General features: G+C 40.2%; 1 protein-coding gene across 4 annotated transcripts in view; it reads left to right on the plus strand.

Moving 5' to 3' along the window:
* Window positions 1–19,532, plus strand: part of nrg2a (neuregulin 2a) — a 59,420-nt gene that overhangs the window by 1,785 nt on the left and 38,103 nt on the right. Inside the window, exon 1 of one of the 4 annotated variants that reach the window (XM_079566612.1) lies at window positions 13,777–14,081. The exons of the other annotated variants lie outside the window; for them this stretch is intronic. Coding sequence (XP_079422738.1) covers window positions 13,994–14,081 — 88 coding nt within the window. The 5' untranslated portion in view covers window positions 13,777–13,993. Of the gene's footprint in view, window positions 1–13,776; window positions 14,082–19,532 lie in introns of those variants that run through there. 4 annotated transcript variants of the gene reach the window in all.

Raw genomic sequence — 19,532 nt, forward strand, 5'->3', positions numbered from 1 at the left:
TTGGCGTTTAACAGTGCGTCGTTTTACGGCACGACAAATGCTGGCACTATAGAGATATATTTTCAGCACCACGGACAGCGGCCTGTAGCACCGGTGTCACGTGTTCAAATTCATGCTGTTGTAAGCAAATTGGTTCTTGGCTATATTTAGGTTAGTGCCCGGCTTACACAGTTTAATACGTTTAATATGCCCGGTAGAGTCATGCAATTTTAGGCAAGAAGCTAGCAAAGCAGCTTGTTACTGTCTGTTGCTCATAATGGAGACATCGCCTATAGCTTTTCTTTTATTATCATATCATGTTTAAAATCATGGCCACTACCTTAGAGGACACATTTTAAGCCATTTTAGCTCTAGGCCTACCTTTATTTATAATTTAATAGTTTTAGGATGGGATTTGTTGGAAAGGATACAAAGGATAAGTTTACAGTGCCAATTGTGTTGGAGTGAATCATATCAACTGTTAAAACCTGTTACTTGTTTCATTAACTTGATACCTGTTGAGCAAGATCTGATGGCCCTGGTGTAATGTGCCCTTTCTTGCTTCCTGTCTTTGCTACAACCCGAGAGACTGCAATCCTACTGAGTCTAGCTTTTTAAACTGTTCGTCCTTTTAGTGAGTCTGTCATAACCCAGTGCAAGTATTCCTTACTTCCATAATACTGAAGGAAATAGTGTCATACCGTAATACATTATGGGCATCAGAGAAACAGCATAACTGTTTGTAATTGTGTTGATTATGAAAACGTGTACCTGCAGTTATGTCATTCACAGTTCTTTATATACAAATGCTTTAGTTTAATGATGTTATAGGTACTATTTTCATACTTTGTCAACAAGTCTTAATTTTAGTAAAGAAGTACACTTCATCGGCTCCTGTTGTTAAGTTCCTAGCAATCAGTTTACCATCTATACATCACATCAGAGTGGTCTGTTTTAGCCGTTCATAGCTGCTACTTTGAAGTGCAGACCAGTTGAAGTTTGCCCCAAGCTACATGACAAAAGTCCTTATACTGACTGTTTAAGTATCTGCACACAAAGGGCCTTTCAGCTCAGCACTCCATGTGCATGGTTGCTCAAAATTGTGACCTCTCAATATGTGATTCTCATGATAAAGACAGTTTGTTGACTGAAGTGTGTTTATAATGTGTTTCTAGGGCCCTTGTGATAAGTGGTTTTATTGATTTCGAACCTTTAGTTGTTATCCAAAAGTTTGTTTTACATTTTGTAACTGGCATGTCAGTACTTGCCAAATATGACAAAAAATTAAAATATAAACACACTTAAGCTTGTCTAAAATGAGACTAGCACTGCACTTTTCTGGACTGAGATGTCTGATGTATTTCCTGGGATCTGCTGTAGCCACTCCAGTTTGGATGTTACTGCCCTGAGTGCTCCAATGACCACAGGCACCACTGATGCCTTCTCTTTCTAGGCCTTCTCTGAGGCCTTTTCACAATGTTGCCATCACTTGTCATTGCTTTGTCAACCACTACGGCTTACCTCTGCTCTTTGTCCACTACCACTGTGTCAGGTTGGTTCGCCATTACCATTCTCTACCACCTTTGGAGGTGTTTCCTACTTTGACCTTGGGACCTCCAGCCCATACTCTGCACAGATGATCCTGTATACTATGCCAGCCACTTTTTATTGCTCTGGGGCTCAAGGCCTGCTCCTGTGCAGCCATGATGAGCCTCTGTGCTGTCCTTTAGTCCGGCTCTGTCTAGCCATTAATAGGATTTCTTGATATCCGCCACTTCAGTTATGTTTCGTTGGTACATCCTGTGTAGGGGCTTGTCCTCCCATGACGGGACCTCCAGCACCTCTTACTCTGTTCTCCATTGTTTGAGACATTCACTGAGCATGTCATCTGTTGGAGCCTTGTCCTTGATGTACTTATGGATCTTGGAGGTTTCATCCTGGATAGTGGCTCTCACACTCACTAGTCCTCGGCCTCCTTCCTTACGGCTAGTGTACAGTCTCAGGGTGCTGGATTTGGGGTGGAACCCTCCGTGCATGGTTAGGAGCTTTTGTGTCTTAACATCTGTAATCTGTATCTCTTCCTTTGGCCATCTTATTATTCCTGTAGGGCGTAGCTGTTTATTTCCCGGGACTTGTTCTTGCCATTGAGCTGGCTTCTTAGAAGGTCCCGGGTTTGATTCCCACCTATGTGGAATTTGCATGTTCTCCCTGTGTCTTCGTAGGTTTCCTCCGGGTACTCCAGTTTCCCCCTACCACATAAACATATACAACAGGTGAATCCCTGAGCCAGGTGATTCTGACCATCAGTTTGACTCCACATCTGGAGATGGGTCCCCCGGGCACGGCCCACAGCTCCTTACGGGTTGTCCCAGCGGCGTTGGGGGATGGGTCAAATGCAGGGAACAATGACAAATAACAAATAAAGCACCTTAACCATAACCATAACCATAACCATAGATATCGCACTCACTCACTCAGCGAAAGCAAACGGGCCCAAATTAACACTTTCAGTTTGTCCACTTCGCGGAGGAACACTATTCCGCTGTGTGTTGTGGTGTTCTTGAAAAAACAAACATAAAAACAACCCAGTACCCCAAATAAATATATGTAAATAAATATATCTAAATTACATATAAAAATATATGTAAATATATATGTGTGTGTGTGTGTGTATATGTGTGTACATATGTATATGTATATATACACATGTATGTATATATATATATATATATATATATATATATATATATATATATATATATATATATATATATAGTAGTAGTAATAGCTAATAATTGTTATAGTATTTCACTAACTAACTGAGTATGTTCTTTATCTGTCAACTGAGCAAAAAAAATATGTTAAACATGTTTTTCTTGTTTGCTTTCATCAAAGAATTAACTTTAATTATTGATTTTTGTGTATGTGCCATAATACAGCATAGCAGCATGTCTGAGCTCATGAACAATAATAAGTTTCTGCCTTGGATAAGAACTAACTGCAGAACTTCACAATAGCGCTGCCTATCAAATGATTAGCTTTGACTTTTCAGTAATCTGGAAATAATTGCCAGTACTACAAGATTCTGAAATAGTTGTATAAAGTGATCTGAAGGATGAATATTGAATTTGAAAATGTGAAAAGGTTTTTGGTTGGCACATTGAGTTGCCTTGTGTATGAAATGTGCAGTATAAATAAACTTGCCTTGCCTTGGTTAAGTACAGCAAAATAATCCTCCATCAACACATGTGCCTTCATTCTGTTACATAATATATAAAATGCCACAGAGCCAGCTCTTGTTTTTTCTATTTTCAGTCCACTGAAGAATGTTGCCTTCACCACAATGAGGCAGTATATGATCAGGATCTGCACTGAAAAAGTTGAAAAGGATGCGTCCATTGGGAATGTTACAGCAGTTGTTGTGGACTGCTGCCCCTGAGGCTGGAGCTGTGTCAAAAACATTCAAAAGCCCACAGTCCCAGCACAGAGCTGGAGTTATGTACAAGATAACAACTGTTAATGTCTCTGCCATATTGGATTTTACTTTGTCCTTAAAGAAAGGCAGGCAGTTATTCTGGTGCAGGGCATAATATGCCGTCAGCTTTAAGCGGATGTATACTTTTGACCAAACCAGCCTTAATGATGTCCCTTTGGGGAGAAGCATTTGTGGACACTGTTGGAACATAGTCAAAAAGATGCCCAGTAGTGAGTGTGACCAGACAGCTGTGGGGATGGAAACATTCATGGCAGCTTGAAGAGGGGATTTTCTCCTGCATACAATGAACAAGTGACTTGCATGTAAAAAAAAAAATAGATCACAGATGTTGCTCGGGCCCTGTATAAAATGTAGTTTAGCTAAATTCATAAAGTGTAAACTCAAGGGCTCATTTTTACAAATCAAGTGTTGTTTATTTCTTAAGTTCTTTTGTAACACATTTCCTGCACATTGTATGCAGACAAATCACCCACTTACATAAAGTGTATTGATCAATAGTATATCTCACAAAATATACAGTTCTGTATACAAACAAAAATCTGCTATATTCTGTAGCATTGAACAATCACAGATGGGGACTTCTTACAAACACTAGTTAAATTAAATTGTTATAGTTTGTTTTAATTTATAAAACGTTTGAGTTGTTGCGCTGGTATTGTTCAGGACACTTTGTATTAAGTTGCTGAATATACAGTACTGGTCAAAAGTTTGAAAGCACTTTTTATGTATTAGCTTAACACTATTAACATTGTACAATTTTCATTGAAAACATTAAACTATGAACAGGGTGAAATAATTGTATATTTATAATTCATCGAAATTGACACGTTTTATTCTTGGCATTTTCTCAATGAGCTTCATAAGGTAAGTCACCTTAAACAGTCATTTTCAACAGTTCTGGGAAGTCAAAACCATTTCTGGTGCCTACATCTTGAAGCCCATTGAGAAAATGTCAAAAATTGAAAAGCAGTAAGGAAAGCAAAAGGTGTCTATTCTGAAGAATTTCTTTCAGTGTTTTTGTTTAAAAGATAACTCATTTGTTCATTCATAAATGGATGCCTTCAGTGAGAATCTACAATGTAAATAGTGTTGAAATAAAAAAAAAGGCAAGTTTTCAGTCTTTTATAACTAAATGCAATTTAAAGTATTCTCCCTAACAATGTGTATTAGTACAAGGCTGGACATATTTTAGCACGTCTTGTTATCTTGAAAAACTGACATGGGGCCAGTTTTGTGTTTGATGGATACTTTTTATGAACTGTGTAATTGCCTGTAACACAGGCTTGTTGTTAGAGAATCACACCAATTACTGTTGTGATCAACGTTGTCTTGTCATGTTGTGGAAGCGTCCTATTATTGCACAGTCCAAATAGGGAGGGTAAAGCTAGCGGGCACAAATTTCATGTTGTTTTTCTTGCAGATCTGTTTTGCTTTGGGCAGAATGCCACAGAAAGCACATTCCATAATATTCCACAAACTGGTTTATAGATGACAGCAAGGATTTCAATTGTAGGGTGCCTAAGGTTTGTATAAATAGCTTAAGGGCTGAGATTTCAAACTTTGTCTTGCGCTATTCAGTTTTATGCATTAAGAAACAGAAAGAGAGAAAAGGGCTGTACAAAACATCTTTAAAAAACAAAAGGTTTTGAGCCTACACAACTTGAAGATCTTTTTGTGCCGTACATGTAGTTTCATATTTTCAGTATATTAGTGGGACATTATAGTTTGTGCATCCAGCTTAAAGTTTTAAAGCATTTTCATTGTGCCATGCCATGCCACTGATTCGCAGGACAGTGCAGGAAATTACCTGTCACTGCAGTCTTATTTGGTGTCTTTCAGCAACTTTAGGTTTTTCAGACATTTATTGCTAATATTGTTTTGAATATGATTGAGCCTGACCATCTCATAATGTAACTAGTGTAATGGCCTGCTCTTTGTCCCCTCTAAACAAGGTTTAAGACTGCTATTGTGCATGCAGAATGTTGCTGCTCGAGCCCTGACTAGAACCATGAAATACGACCGTATTGGTCCAGTGCTAAGTTCTCTAAACCGGCCTCCTGTCATTCATGGAATAGATTTTAAAACAGCGCTGCTTATGTAGGAGTCTCTCCAGGACCCGGCATCAAAGTATGTCTGTAGCATGTACAGTAAGTGCCATGAACCATCTCAGTATTTGATAACCTCAGAGAGTGGTCTCCAGCTGGTGCCCAAAGTCAGGCCTAAACACAGTGAAGCTCTGTTTCACTTTTCTGCAGCTGAAGTGGAAATCAGTGTTCCTGAAGATGTGGCACTGTTCAGATCCAGTCAAAAACTGTGTATTACACACACTATTGTCTGTGCCACAGAGAGAGGTGCTCTCTATGATATCTTGAGTTTGTTTCAGACCATGTGCAAGCATGCAAATGAAAGCGTCTGCATTTCTTTGTATAATTGTCAGAATGTTTGCGTTTGCTAGAGCTCTTCATCGGCAAGCATGTGCATGTTGGTAGCAATGTACGAGAAGTGTACTTTTTTGATTTGATTTCAAGTTTAGTAGCAGTTATACTTATATTGTGAAGGATTGGCGTGAGTGTCCAAGAGTGTAACCTGTAACTGTATTTGCCCGCAGAAGCTGACAGTGTCCATGACAGGAACTTCTTCAAAATGATAGGGAACAAAAGGACCATGGGAAGGGCAAGTGTGTTTGTGTGCAGCAGTGTTGAAAAGAGGGGCTGCCGGCACTCCTGTTCAGCGCCTCCCGGTGTGTTTTACGGGACGTGTCCGGCCATGTTTGTCCCACACACAGTACATATTCTGAGAGAAGGTTTGTTTCCTCAGGTATGTTGTAGGTGTGGATTGACGTGTGTCTTAACATGAAAAGACTCTAAACCCATTGGAATGACTGAGTTTGAAAGTGGACCAACAGAAAATATATGCACCAGTAAAGGGGGCTTCAGCACTGGGGCCGATCTGAGAAGGCATGCATAGATAGCTGCAAAGAGATTGATTGCCTAATTCTGTGGTCTGGTGATTGAGTGTAAGGAGGAGCACATACACTGGTTATGACACTGCTGACTCACATGAGAGTAAACATCACAAAGCACCATATTTACACTATGTATATGTGCGCCCTTATTCATGATGACACCCACACTGACTCCATGAGGTCTGCTTCACACACCCGTGATATATCAGACCTGGGATCTGTCAGTTAAGTTACTTTGATGTAGTAAGGTATCTGCTGTCATACAGGACTGTTGTGGAACCAGTACATGTTAAATATACTTTTATTTGCATCCATTTAACACAGATTTGTATCGCTAACCTAAAAAAATGTTTGTTAATAATCAATGCTTCCATGATTACAAATTACAAAATATGTCATGAAGTACATTGCGAGCCTTTATGATTCCCTTTTCCCACTCCTATCTTTAACACAGTTATTGAATATAACTTCTGACGGTGGTAAAGGGGAAGTGTGTCTGCTAGTCCTTGCATATTTTGGAAGTTACTCTATCCTTCAGCCAGGCTTTCTTGTGTCTTTCCAGTGCTCTGCTCATTATTGTCCTGCTCTAATCTGGAGGGGACAGGACTCGCTGCAGAAGTGTATTTATCTTCCTGCACAAATAGGACCTCTTTCCGTCTGGTCCGTGCTCAACTTGTTGTTGAAAGATAGCAAGCAGAGTAGAGCAAGCTTCACTGTGTGTGTGTGTGTGTGTGTGTGTGTGTGTGTGTGTGTGTGTGTGTGTGTGTGTGTGTGTGTGTGTGTGTGTGTGTGTGTGTGTGTGTGTGTGTGTGTGTGTGTGTGTGTGTGTGTGTGTGTGTGTGTGTGTGTGTGTGTGTGTGTGTGTGTGTGTGTGTGTGTGTGAATGGGTGAACTGAGATGTGTCCCAGCTGGCCTACAGTCCAGCACTAACCATCACCTCACTGCTGCAAATGCAGACAAAAGAGGAATATCTATCCCTTGTGATATTGATACCCCTTAACTCTGGGGGTGTATTAGTCCGAAAGAGAAGGCAACATTCCTTGCAGAGGGGTCTTGTACTTGTAAAAGCCAGTCAGATCAGTGTTACAAAAAGTCCCTCTGGTGTGAGCCCCATTTCCGTTTTTTCACCATCACATCTGTTGAGATGTGTACTTTTGTAAATCCATTGTCTCGGCTTCTTTTTTTTTCAGCCTCTTGTTGTCTCTCTGACATTACACTCACAGAAGGCAGTGATTTTATTAAAAACAGAAAGCAAACTCATGAAACTAAGTACTCGAAAGTTGTTGAGCACTGCAGCAGTTTGGCATTCAGCAAAAAAGTGGACTTTGATTGTGTTCTGTGGTCAGTGGCGATGACTGGGGCTCTAGGGTCTTGGTATTTTTATCCACATATTTTTATTTCTACACAGTATTTGAGCAATAATACTGTGTTGGCGTAAATTCAACAATTCGATTTTAGGCTGAAGCTTTGGTACTGCTTCTCTGCCACTAAGCTGCTCACATTGCCACTGGCTTGCACATTTAGACCCATTACAGGTTTAGCTAGCTTTGACCTCCTTCTTAGTCTAAGCCAGTCATAGGTGTTCTTGTGGCTAGATTTAACTGCTTCCAAGGGGTGGAGAGGGTTTGGTGGGCTTTGTGGTCATCTTGTCACTCACAGATGACCCAATCACTGTCCTCACTTCCTTTGAGACAGTCTCATGAGCCAGAACTGCGCCCATCCACTTTATCAAAGTCACTCAATTTGAATCCGCCTTGATCTTGGCTTTTGCCGCAAAAGTATGACCTAAGCTTACACATGCGTAGTAGCCTGTTTTCCAGGAAAAGCCTACATTTGTGAAAAACAAACAAAGAGATAAGAGAGATTCTGATAAGCTTCAGACCTCTGCAGCCAAGGAAAGAAATGCAAATGATTGGGCTGTGTGGCTGCTTAGACTCTTGTAGTGTCCTCACAGTGACATGTTTGTGCTGCTCTAAAAGCACATTCTGTAGATAAAGTACAAGTGCAGAGCACAAAAGGAATTTGATTTGATGTGAAGAATGTGAAGCAGACAGCGGATGCAAGTATTTTTTTTCTGATAAGACCACAACCTTCCCATTTTTCTCTTCATAGCCAAATTCTCACATGTGCCCTCTGCAAGAAATTCTCCCGGTAATGTCAGGATTTGGGGAAAATCTCAAAACATTATGTCTTGACATTGTCCTGAGTAGTGCAATTTGTGAATTTGGCAAATGTAAATAACTAATATTATCCACTGTAAACTCTAAATCACACTTCGGTAAGCTTTATACTGTTTTGTTCCCCTTGGTATGCTAAATTATCTTATATCTTGAATAGATAGAGTAGAAGTATGCCGTCATCATGTCCAACTACATGTCCAGACAACAAAATGACAGCATCAGGACATCTTTTCTTTTATTCTTTTTCATAAACACATGCGTTAGCGCCTTAAAGTTTGATGATTCATATGAAGTCCATTTTTTAAACAGTAACAAAATCCTTAAGGTGATGGGAAAGTGAAAGAGGCACTCCCCCCTGTGCAGATGCACTTGTGGTTGACGGTGTAAAGTCATGGGTCTCGAGACTCTTTAATGTAGTGCATGTTGTTGTCTTGGGTTTGTGAGAATGCCTGACTATATGATAAACCGCTAGAGCATGAGGGACTGTGTTTGTCTGTTCATCGAATGAGAGCTGAATGAGGACCAGATCTGCTTCATCCTCTTCCTTCAAGTCAATCTGCTCCCAGTCATACGGACCCTTATCTCTTTATCTGTCCGGAGACTCAAACCTCAGAGACAGAATAAACCATGGAATACGGCACAGCATTCAATCAGACAGTCTTAAGAAGATAGAGCGGATTTTTGCTTAAGAGGATCATTAAAGTCATGCTCAGACGACATCTGTCATTAAAATATTTGTGCTATTTCAGCATTCAAGACATAAGCAACACAGTTCTGCCCATTTGTTGTGATGAGAAGATTTATCCCTATTAGAACACTGTATGCACACTTTCAACTTTTACTTGTGGAAACAAATTTAGTTCACACTGTGTTATAAACAGATAGATCTCTGCTAACACACAGTCGTTGCATGTGTGCACATGTACAGGATGTCAAATGTATTTTGTCTCTCTGATGCACTTAATCAAAATGTCTTCTTGCCCACAATCGATGACTGATGACTGAGATAGAGCCACAAGAGCAAAACAAAAAAAACACAGTTGTGTCTTCGTGTGGGTGTGTTCATCTGTCTGTCTGCTTGAAGAACCCATACAAAGAGTAAAAAATAAATCAAGGTGGACCTAATTGCAGGTCTGACATAAATGTAGAGCTGTCCTTTACAGACGGATCTGGCACATGGCCAGACGCCTCTTGCCCAACTGTTGTCAGTGTTCTGGGCTGCTTCACAGCTGGCCTGTTATTGCAGTATCATGCCCCATTGGCTGATGAGTTGCTATGCTCATCCCTTATTCCTCTCAACCCTAATATAACCTATTAATCAGTGTAGTCACAAGAGATATGGCTGTCCTATATTATTGCACTTACACTCTGTAAACTTACTTCTGGGGTTAAGCCACAGGTGTCATAGGTGACTGAGTACATTATAAGTTCATGCAAGTGTAATATTAAGCAAAAAACCTTTAAATTCCATTTGTGTGAGACCTTTGTGGGAGCATGCTCCCACAAAGGTCTCACACAAATGGATGTTGTCCATTTTTGTCTCAGAGATGCTGCAGTGTATCCAGCAGGCTTGGCACAGGTCCATGTGTGGACATTGGGTATATATTATATATTATATATTATATAGTATTATATAATATATACCCAGGCCTGTGTAGAATGTTACAAGATGCTACACAGGCCTTTCTCTGACTGTATTTGAGTCTTTATCTCTGTCTTTTTGAGTCTCTCACACTCGATGTGCCACGCTTAAGACTGGTTACCATGGTGATGCCTATGTGCAGCAGAAACGTCAAAGAGCACAGTCCGCACAAGATCACTTACATGTTTAAAACTATAATTCTTTTTTGTTTGTTAACTATTAATAAAACTATTAATAAAATAGTCTATGCTTTATTTTTATGGCGCCATGCCGTTACAGTTGCGTTAAGGACTCTGGGAGTAGGATTTGGACTCTCTCTAGCTGTGATCCTGGAACCAGCTGTTGCTGCAGAGAGTTATTTGTAACACTCAGATTTGGGATCTCAGTTGACCTTGCCATGGCTGACCTTGAGAAAATTTCATAGGCCTCCAGATGTCACTGGCATTGATTTGTTTTGTGGTTCCGCTCAGGGACTTCCACAGCTTTCCCTACAACTCCAGCTTTCATGTCAATGTTCCTTTTTAGTCATTGCCAGTGGAGGACATAGATTCTCAATATAGAATGGGACAAAGTTTGATCAGTGATGCATTTTATGTGTAAGTCACATGTCCCCTCTCACTTTGTTGTTCTAACAAAACAGCGCCGCTCAGTGCCGCTCAGCAATGGGAGCAGAAAAAAAGTTAAATATCAGCAGGTGGGGCTGTTCTCTGTTAACTTGCTCTGAAATCTTAAAGAGCCTTTATTTTATGCTATTCCTCACTCGCTTAACCTTTTATATTTGTGTAGGTTTAGTGCATCCTCTGCCCCTGCCTCACCTCACAAAGCAGACATGCTTTTAAAGCTGGGACAACTTCGATTCCCCCCCACCCACATGCACTCTACCACAAGAAAGGCACATAGATCTAAACAACATAACCTAATGGTTGTTTAAGGCCATTATGTCTGAAAAGATAAACGTTGGTGCCTGTGAAAGGGCAATCGTATCATGGTGATGATGTGCAGGTATGCTGCTGTTTTGTTCGGGCCATTACTGAACACTTTTTCTGTTCTGGGAGCTGCTTTTCGGGATTAGGAGGCAGGCAGAGATGGGACCTGTGAAGCATTTATGAGTAGGATCCATGTTTCGGTCTTCGGACGTTGGGGGATTTGCTCAAGTGAAGCTCCTTCCACACTGGTCCGCCATGCCTCTCCGCCTCCATACTATAATCCAAACATTGCTGTTGAGGCACAGCAGATGCTTTCTAGTAAAGACGGTGCTCACATTTAAACATCCTTATTAAACATGATTTCTATGCTTTTTATGGACTTTTTATGTGTAACTGCTCAATGTAAATGATTTACATCTAAAATTAGATCACCAAATCAACTTAAATCAATCATCAGCTTTCATAGTTAAGTTGTGAATTGTGTTGATGCAATGTATCCTACCACTGTTTGTAAGTATTATCCATGCACTCAGATTTTCCTTTCTACGAGGACATCTCAGACAACTCTGAAAACCAAAATAAGGTTCAAAGAAATAAACACGTTTGGAAACAGTTCCAGTTTCCCAGAGTATATCATCTTCAATGGGATTCTGTCTGCTACTGTACAGCCTTGAAAAGTACACTCTAGTCATAACTCATGTACTTTTGTGTAAATAAAATAACTAACTAATGCTTTTAAGAACACGACAGAGTTGACAGAAGAACAGGGTTAAAAAATGTAATGAGTTGCACAAAGGTGGCAAAAATCACCCTGAAACTCACATTTCACATGGCCTGACGTAACACACAGTTACTTTTCTGACACATCCATAAAGCACTTGCCCACCCACTAACACACGAAGCTCAGGGAACAAGTCTCATCTTGCTGCAGAGTGGAGGAGGAAGTTAGTGTTGAGATTGGGGGGAGATAGGGCGGCAGGGGCAGCTCTCTGACACTCCGTAGCCCCTGCCAGTTGTCAGTTATCTGCGCTGACAGATTAGCTCATCGAGAACAACCACTGGGAAGACAGAGAGAGGAGAGCAATTAAGGTGTTTGAAGTAGAAATGGCAGAGCTCCAGACCTGATTGGCCCCGGTTTGACCTCTAGAATTCTTGCTTACATAGAGAGCTTATTTTATTATGCACACTGACCTGTTAAGACATGACCCTTCCGCTGGCCCTTCCAGCCCTCGCTGCCCCCTCCCAAGACAAGTTGCACTCTCTCAGAGCTGGACGCAGACAAACCCCTAGAGGGCCCCGCTCATGAGTCATGCAACCTTTTTCATGTACAACCTTTATTGAGAGCATACTAGCTAGTCATTTTGTGGTGCAGATTGAACAACTGGTTGGTAAACCTAATTAATACCTAATTAATTCAAATAAAGATGCCGCAAGCGCAAAGGCAAAAGGAGTTTTGTAATATAATTGCTGACAGCAACAGACTTAAGGATATCAGGGAAATATCCCTATTTTGACTGACAAATCATCACATCCAAAACTATCAAAACTTCTCTGCCAGTGTGAGAGAGAGAGGGGGGTGGGTCCAGATAATTGAAATAGTGCTGTGATAATTAGAAACTTGTCATATGCATTAGAAATGATGACAAATGATGAGCTGTGTTGAATGTTTGTGAGTTTTGGGGCGGCTATTCAGACATTTTTTGCCACTGATACCTGGCAACACTGCTGAAAGTTAGCGGGCTAGTTGTTGTTTGCTCTCTGAAAGCTGTGAAACATGCTTATCAACTTATTCCCGCAAAAGGTTGAGATGTAAGAAATTTGTTAGGATGATGTGATCTGGATTCTCCAAAGATACATTTTGGCTTAATGGCAAAAGTCGATGATCTAATATGTCATGTACTGTATACACTGTATACCGTATTTCCTGTAGATACTAGCATCCTGTATTAAGTGACAGTGACAGGGAAAGAGAGATGCAGACGAGTTGGGACATGCCTCTTGTTCTTTGAGGGTCTGACAGACAAGAGCTTGGAACAGGGAGCTGTGGAGAGACCAGACAGTTTTGTGTCATTTTAGGGAGCTGTCTGATAAACATCTCATGCCCAGAGCTTGTCTCACACAGCCGTCCTACCCCTATCTTCGCAATCAGTGCTCAGCAAATCTAAACCAGATGTGAACAGTTCTGGGACCCCAACATCAACCTGGCAAGGGCAGGTCTGTGCTTGCATTATCTGGGTGGGGTCAGCGGTGCAGAGGGGACAGCCTGATCTCACAGCTATTTTTCGAGGTCATTACGAGGCAGAAGATGCTGGAGGGTAGATGTCTTGGATAGAACCGTGGAAATGGAGCTTCAGTTCGCTAACTTTGCCTTTTTGTGTATATTTCTGCAGGACTGGTCTTTGTCAGTCCAGAGCGGGGGCTGCAAGGCATGGAAGAGCCACTGCTTATCTGATAGATCCTCTAAGAGAACAGTTGATTGCCTCCAAGCAATGGGAAATGCCTCTTTTGCTTGCTCCTTTTCTCAGCATTCTCTCACTTTTTCCCTTGTCGTTTCTGAGCACTACCTTCTTCTCTCCCTCATTCCCTCTCTTCCTCCCTCCCTGGCTCCCTCCTCCCTCTCTGTGTCTGCCCTGCTGTGAGTAGGTGGTTCCTCGCTGTACTTGATTGAGTCTATATAGGAGGAGAGACGCTCTAACAGCCTCAGAGTCCGGTGGTGCCCACTTGCCACGCGTTTCCAATAGGACTACAATTTTTTTTTTCATAATTACATTTTGTTCCTGAGAGGATTTACTTTCTTCTGACAACATGACAGAGAACAAGAGGAAAGAAAGGAAAGGAAGGAAGAAGGGGGGAAAGAAGGGACAGAGGGACAAGGATGGTGATCCCACAGCAGGTAAACGTAAACCAAGGTGTTCTTTTAAACTTACTGATGTTTTGATTTAGACTGTACACATTAAGTGAGTGAGAGTGGAAGTAGCAGACACAGTGAACAAGAGTTAGAGTAAGCGTGTGTTACGGAAGTGTGGAACTAAGTATCCCCTTGGCTTGTCAAAGCTTGCCGCCAGGTTGTCACATGGATTGGTTTCCTGATGTGAACAGCGTGTAGAGGCACATCTGCTTTTGGCAACACACTGGAGTTGCACAGCGTAGGCAGTCACACAATAATAACAATGATTTGTGTTCACAATCTCCAACACAAACGCCGGACCTCTGTGCGCTGGAGTACTGTTAGCTCAGGACCTCTATGAGATATGACTGTTTTAAAGCTTTTGTTTAGACTTTTTCAAAGTGTTTGATCAAAGGAAATTAATCAGTTTTAGTAGCTAGAAATGTAAAGTCAAACACCAAACGTTCTCACTGTGATTTGGTTAAGTCTTTTTTGCCAGTGTCTTTTAGTGATTCAGTGGCTGCTTTTGCGTGAGGCAGAGTATGGAGCGGTGTAATGTGCTTGCTCAGTGTTGGTTTCTACAAGCTGCAGCGTGTCACTGTAGTTTGACCTGGGGTCATGGGGAAGCCCAGCCTCCACTTCACTCACACTTTAAGGACAATACTAGCATTAATGCCATGTAGATATACTGTAGAAATTAGGGAAAAGATACACCTATATCTTAAATTGCATCTTGGTAGCCATTTTGTCCCATGTCTACCCGTGCATTTCAAATATTTTATAATCACATCACTGCTGGTGATGGTTTTATAACTTCTGGGTTATCTGAAATGAATACATTACAATTGAATTTATGTTTCACAGAGTAATGGCTGCTCAGTTTTGTCTACTTAGTCCATGTGTGAACACAGATACTGAACTCTTAGCCATGGATATCTGTGTGCCTCATGTCTACTAACAACTACGTCTATGTATAAAAACAGTTACGTATTTCCTAAGTGACAGTGTGACCAGCGGATACATAACATAGTCATATAGGTTTTTTTGTAAAAAGCGGTACATGGGTAACTTAAGTGAGCTGTTTTTGAGCCTAAACAAAAAAGTGCATGTAAAGTAGGACAAAATCTTCCTTGTCATGGTAACTCGTAGCTTAGTGTTATAGAACCTTAAGGCTACGGTTAGAAACCAGGACCTAACAAGCCGTTTTCTCATGAAAGCTAGTGTACCACACATCCCAGACCGGGATGAACATGTTGTTAACTATATCCATGACACATGGGGGCTGGTGTCAGTGTTCCTCTCAGATGTATTGTATTAAAAAGTGGATTACTTAGAACAGCATTTCTTGGTGCCATCTGTGATTTTAGACGATTTTAAAAGAGAAAATGTGATTAATGCTTTAGTAATGCAACTTAAGTCTATCTGAGACCCATTAGTCTTGATCTAGGACTGGTGGTTGTTGGAAGGTCAAATATTCGATGAGTTAGTAATTTAGTCTCCAGTGGTGTTGACGTTTGGTGAGAAAATTATTGAAGTGTAGCTGCCTGGAATTTGTTCTGTTCCATCTGATTTTCTGAGGTAAAGTTGGAAGCTATGAGTAAAGTAATGGACTGCTAGTGCAACGTTTCTTTTAGTACTTATCCGTTCATTTCTTTCTTATGCTTGTTGATTTAGATGTTGTCTTATTATTTTTGGAGAACCGATTTAACGAGATTTAGATTATACTACAATTATTTTCCTATTTGTTAATACAGTATAATTATTTATAGTCAAATTGATGAATGCTGACGAATTATGGCCTATTAAACATTCTTTGTAACAAACGTCTTTTCTCTCAACAAACACAAAATAAATATCTGTTATCGAAAAACCATATCTTCACTTCACGTCAGGGCAATATAACTCACTTAATTTAGCATCCTGACCTCTAATGTCTGGCTATTGGTTCAAAATGTTATCTCATTGGAAATCTTAGATTGTCCTCAGTTCAGTCGTCTTTCTCTGTATGTCAGAATAAGGATGAGCACGACAAACATCCGCTATAGTACCGTGCAATGTTAACAATAACTACACGCAGTGATCTGTTCTTCTGATTGTTCACTGGTAATGTGTATACTAATGTATCAAAAACATGTTTGTCGTCTGAAATCACACATATATGTCTGATATCTCTAAATACACTCTCTAATCTCTAATACATCTTTGATTTTCAGATTTTTTAGTAGAATAATAAGCAGGTTTTCTGTCATTTAAAAGGCTAATTCATTATTTGATATGTTGGCATCACCCCACAGTAAACCATGTTGGCCGGTCTTTGTTAATAATCATTTCTGAGGCCTCTTTCACTGAAAACTGTGTCAGCCGTGTTGATTTATGCCTCTGATGATGTTTCTTTAGTTTGCTGCTGATGAACTTCAAAGCTCTGTGACTTTAAGGGCCTATATTAGGACCAAAGGTGGGTAGTGTCGCTAAAATATTAACAAAAGTAAAAAGTAGTGAGCAAAATAATTACTCGAGTAAAAGTACCCGGGGGAAAATGCTACTAGTGTACCGTAGTAAATTACTGAGTAACTCTGATTTACGATTCAGTGGTGACATAAATTATAAGAAACAAAACATAAAATTATGTAAAAATCCTAGTATTTCCAGAAGAATATAAAAAAAGATTTTTTTTCTGAAGAATAAGGTGCATGAAACACAAACTACACGTATTTTGGCCAGATTTACAATTTTGTTTTTACTCAAGTAAGAGTACAGATACTTCATTGTAGTATTACTCAAGTAGAAGTAAAAGGCAATATATGGTAAAACTGCTCTAAGAAATACAATTACTTCAAAATGTTTCTCAAGTACCCTACCTCCACTATCGTACTATCGCCTCGAATTTGGACTAAGATAAGACACAGGACTGTGGAAGTGTTGTGATATATCAATATAAGGAACTAAACAGTCCCAGTCTAAGTGTTGTATTGGCACTATATTTTGACATTTTCTTGTCTGTCGACTCTTTGTTCAGAGTGATTCTAGATTCCTTGTTTTTATCTTGTTATAATTAATTAATGCTTTCAGATAAGACCAGCTATCAGCTGTAAATCAATATCCATGTTGAGACAGGAAATTATCACAATGTTATTGTTATATAATATCGCTGACCATTAATTGCCACTAAAACTGTGCATGAATGCATGAAGATCACAGTATCTCTTGCTCTAAATGTATTTCTCTACAGCCTTGGATATGACATGCAAAACTTAGTGATAGAACAAGAACAGTAGCATACACAAATGAAATGCCGTTTTGGAGCTTTTCCCGATACCTGAAAGAAAGAACAAGAAAGACATGATAAGAGGGTGGGGCACTGATACGCAAGACGAGATGACTAGACGGGCGGCATTGGGTGGCAATTGATGATGTGTTTTTTTGTACTGTGTAATAAGTATTGCGATACATGTCATTATAACGAACTGCAATACTTCACCAGAAATGATTTGAATAAGAAAGCACCTGTGAGTTGATCTTTGAGTTGAGTCAGACATTGAGTAAAACTGCAAATAGCAAACACCTTTCAAAAGAACCAATCAGCACCAAAGCAGGTATTAACCATATCAACTTTAAAGCAGTGCTAAGCAACTTGTTTACCTTAATAAATCCTTTTCGTATCCCTCTTGGGGTAATACAAGTGTAAATGGGATTATTGGGGGGTCTTTCATCTCCCCCTGGTGTCTTTGGCCAGAAAACCACAATTGCAACTTCGCTGCCACCGGGTCGGAGCACCAATGCACACTAATAGATTCACACAGAAGAAGCTAACAGGCAAACGGGCAAAGCTAATTGTGGGCTAGCACCACTTAAACAGTATTTACAGCGTAAATAAGTTTGAGTGAAAAAAATGATCTCCATTGTGTAATTGGATGTACAATATCCCTCTCTCCCTTTGTCTTTTCTGTCAGAGTAGTATTTACTCTCACGGACAATTAATGAGTAACAAAACGAAGCATGCTACGACACTTGCAGTGGCGCTTTTGGCCTCAAGGACACGTGTTACCTAGTACTGCTTTAAGTCTATCTAGTCTTTGTATCATTTTTTTTTCTAGAACTGAGTTGACTATCAAGTATTACGATACATGTTTTCCGATATGATACACATATCGCATCACAACAAAGACTTATTGCGATATATTCCAAAAGGATATATATCGCAAATAAGAAGTTTTCTGAGTCCATGGCATTTTAATTTCCCCAGTTGGCATTAATTTGGGATTTGGTCCAGCTCCCGAATTTAAAGGCTCTGTGTCTGATTTTTTTTGTTTACAAACAAGGAAAGAGGGAGTTGTTTCTGCTACAGGAGGCTGTAGACCGCAATGATAAAGTCATATGACGATTATTGAGATTGACCAATGGTGAGATTTCCACAACCCTACCATAAAGTAATTACCAGGCCTTTGTTGTGTTGTCTGACAATCGCTCAATACAGCCAATTTCTCATTCCCAGTTTTTCCTTCATGTGACCGCCAGTGCTAGTGCTCAATCAGTCAGATGATGAGCGGTGACACAAACAAAAAGAGTTACTGTATAAAGTTCATACCCTGGTTTGTTTTTTTAATGCTTTCCACAGCACCAATCCAGAAAAGTCATACTGCCCTTAAGTACAAAGGCCTTCAGTGTCTCGGATGAGATATTTCCTCTCAGCTCTTGTGATTTACAGCCTATTTATCAAATTAGCTTTTTGTTTAATAGCGTTGGCTGCATTTTGTGAGAAGCCGTCAAACTTAACTGGGCAATGTTTTCATTGCATCGCTTCATTACTTGTGCATCACAGTGATGTATGCGTCTTACAAACTTTGCTAAATGGGTGTGTCAAAACGTAATTGTATGTAATGTTGCCCATGTGGTTTGCTAGGCACTCTCTATCAGTCAACCATCACTGCCATACCCTGCAATAAGGCAACATGGAAGATGGCGCGCTACTCCGCACCTTTACTGAACAATACAGTGGCCCAAATTAATTCAAGGAGTGAACCTCCCAGCTGGTAGTTCCCAGGTGTAATGGCTCTGTTACAAAGTATGACGTTTTTTACTTAGGACCAGAAGGCATTTCAAAATGTTGATTTTGGGCATTGGGCTTAAGCGCTGTTACCTGATGATCTCTTTCCTGCTCTTTAAGTCTTTTGATAGCTTAGTGCATTGGGGCTGTAAGTTGACACTCTTTAAAGAATATTGAATTGCTTTTCTAATGAAAATGACCTGAGGTTAGAGCGACCTAGAACTTTGTACACCCAATAAATGCATTTGTGCCACAGAGGAAAGAAAGTTCTGGTTGGCTCAATGTCTTAACATGGAAAGTGTAGTTTCAGCATAACAGGATGAAGGAAATTTTTATAATGATGTTGTGTGTGTTTGTTGCCAACTTTGCTCCTCATAAACTGGTGAACCATCATCTATCCATCTTGTATGCTT

This window comes from Gobius niger (assembly GCF_951799975.1).
Source record: "Gobius niger genome assembly, chromosome: 11".
Lineage (NCBI taxonomy): Eukaryota > Metazoa > Chordata > Actinopteri > Gobiiformes > Gobiidae > Gobius > Gobius niger.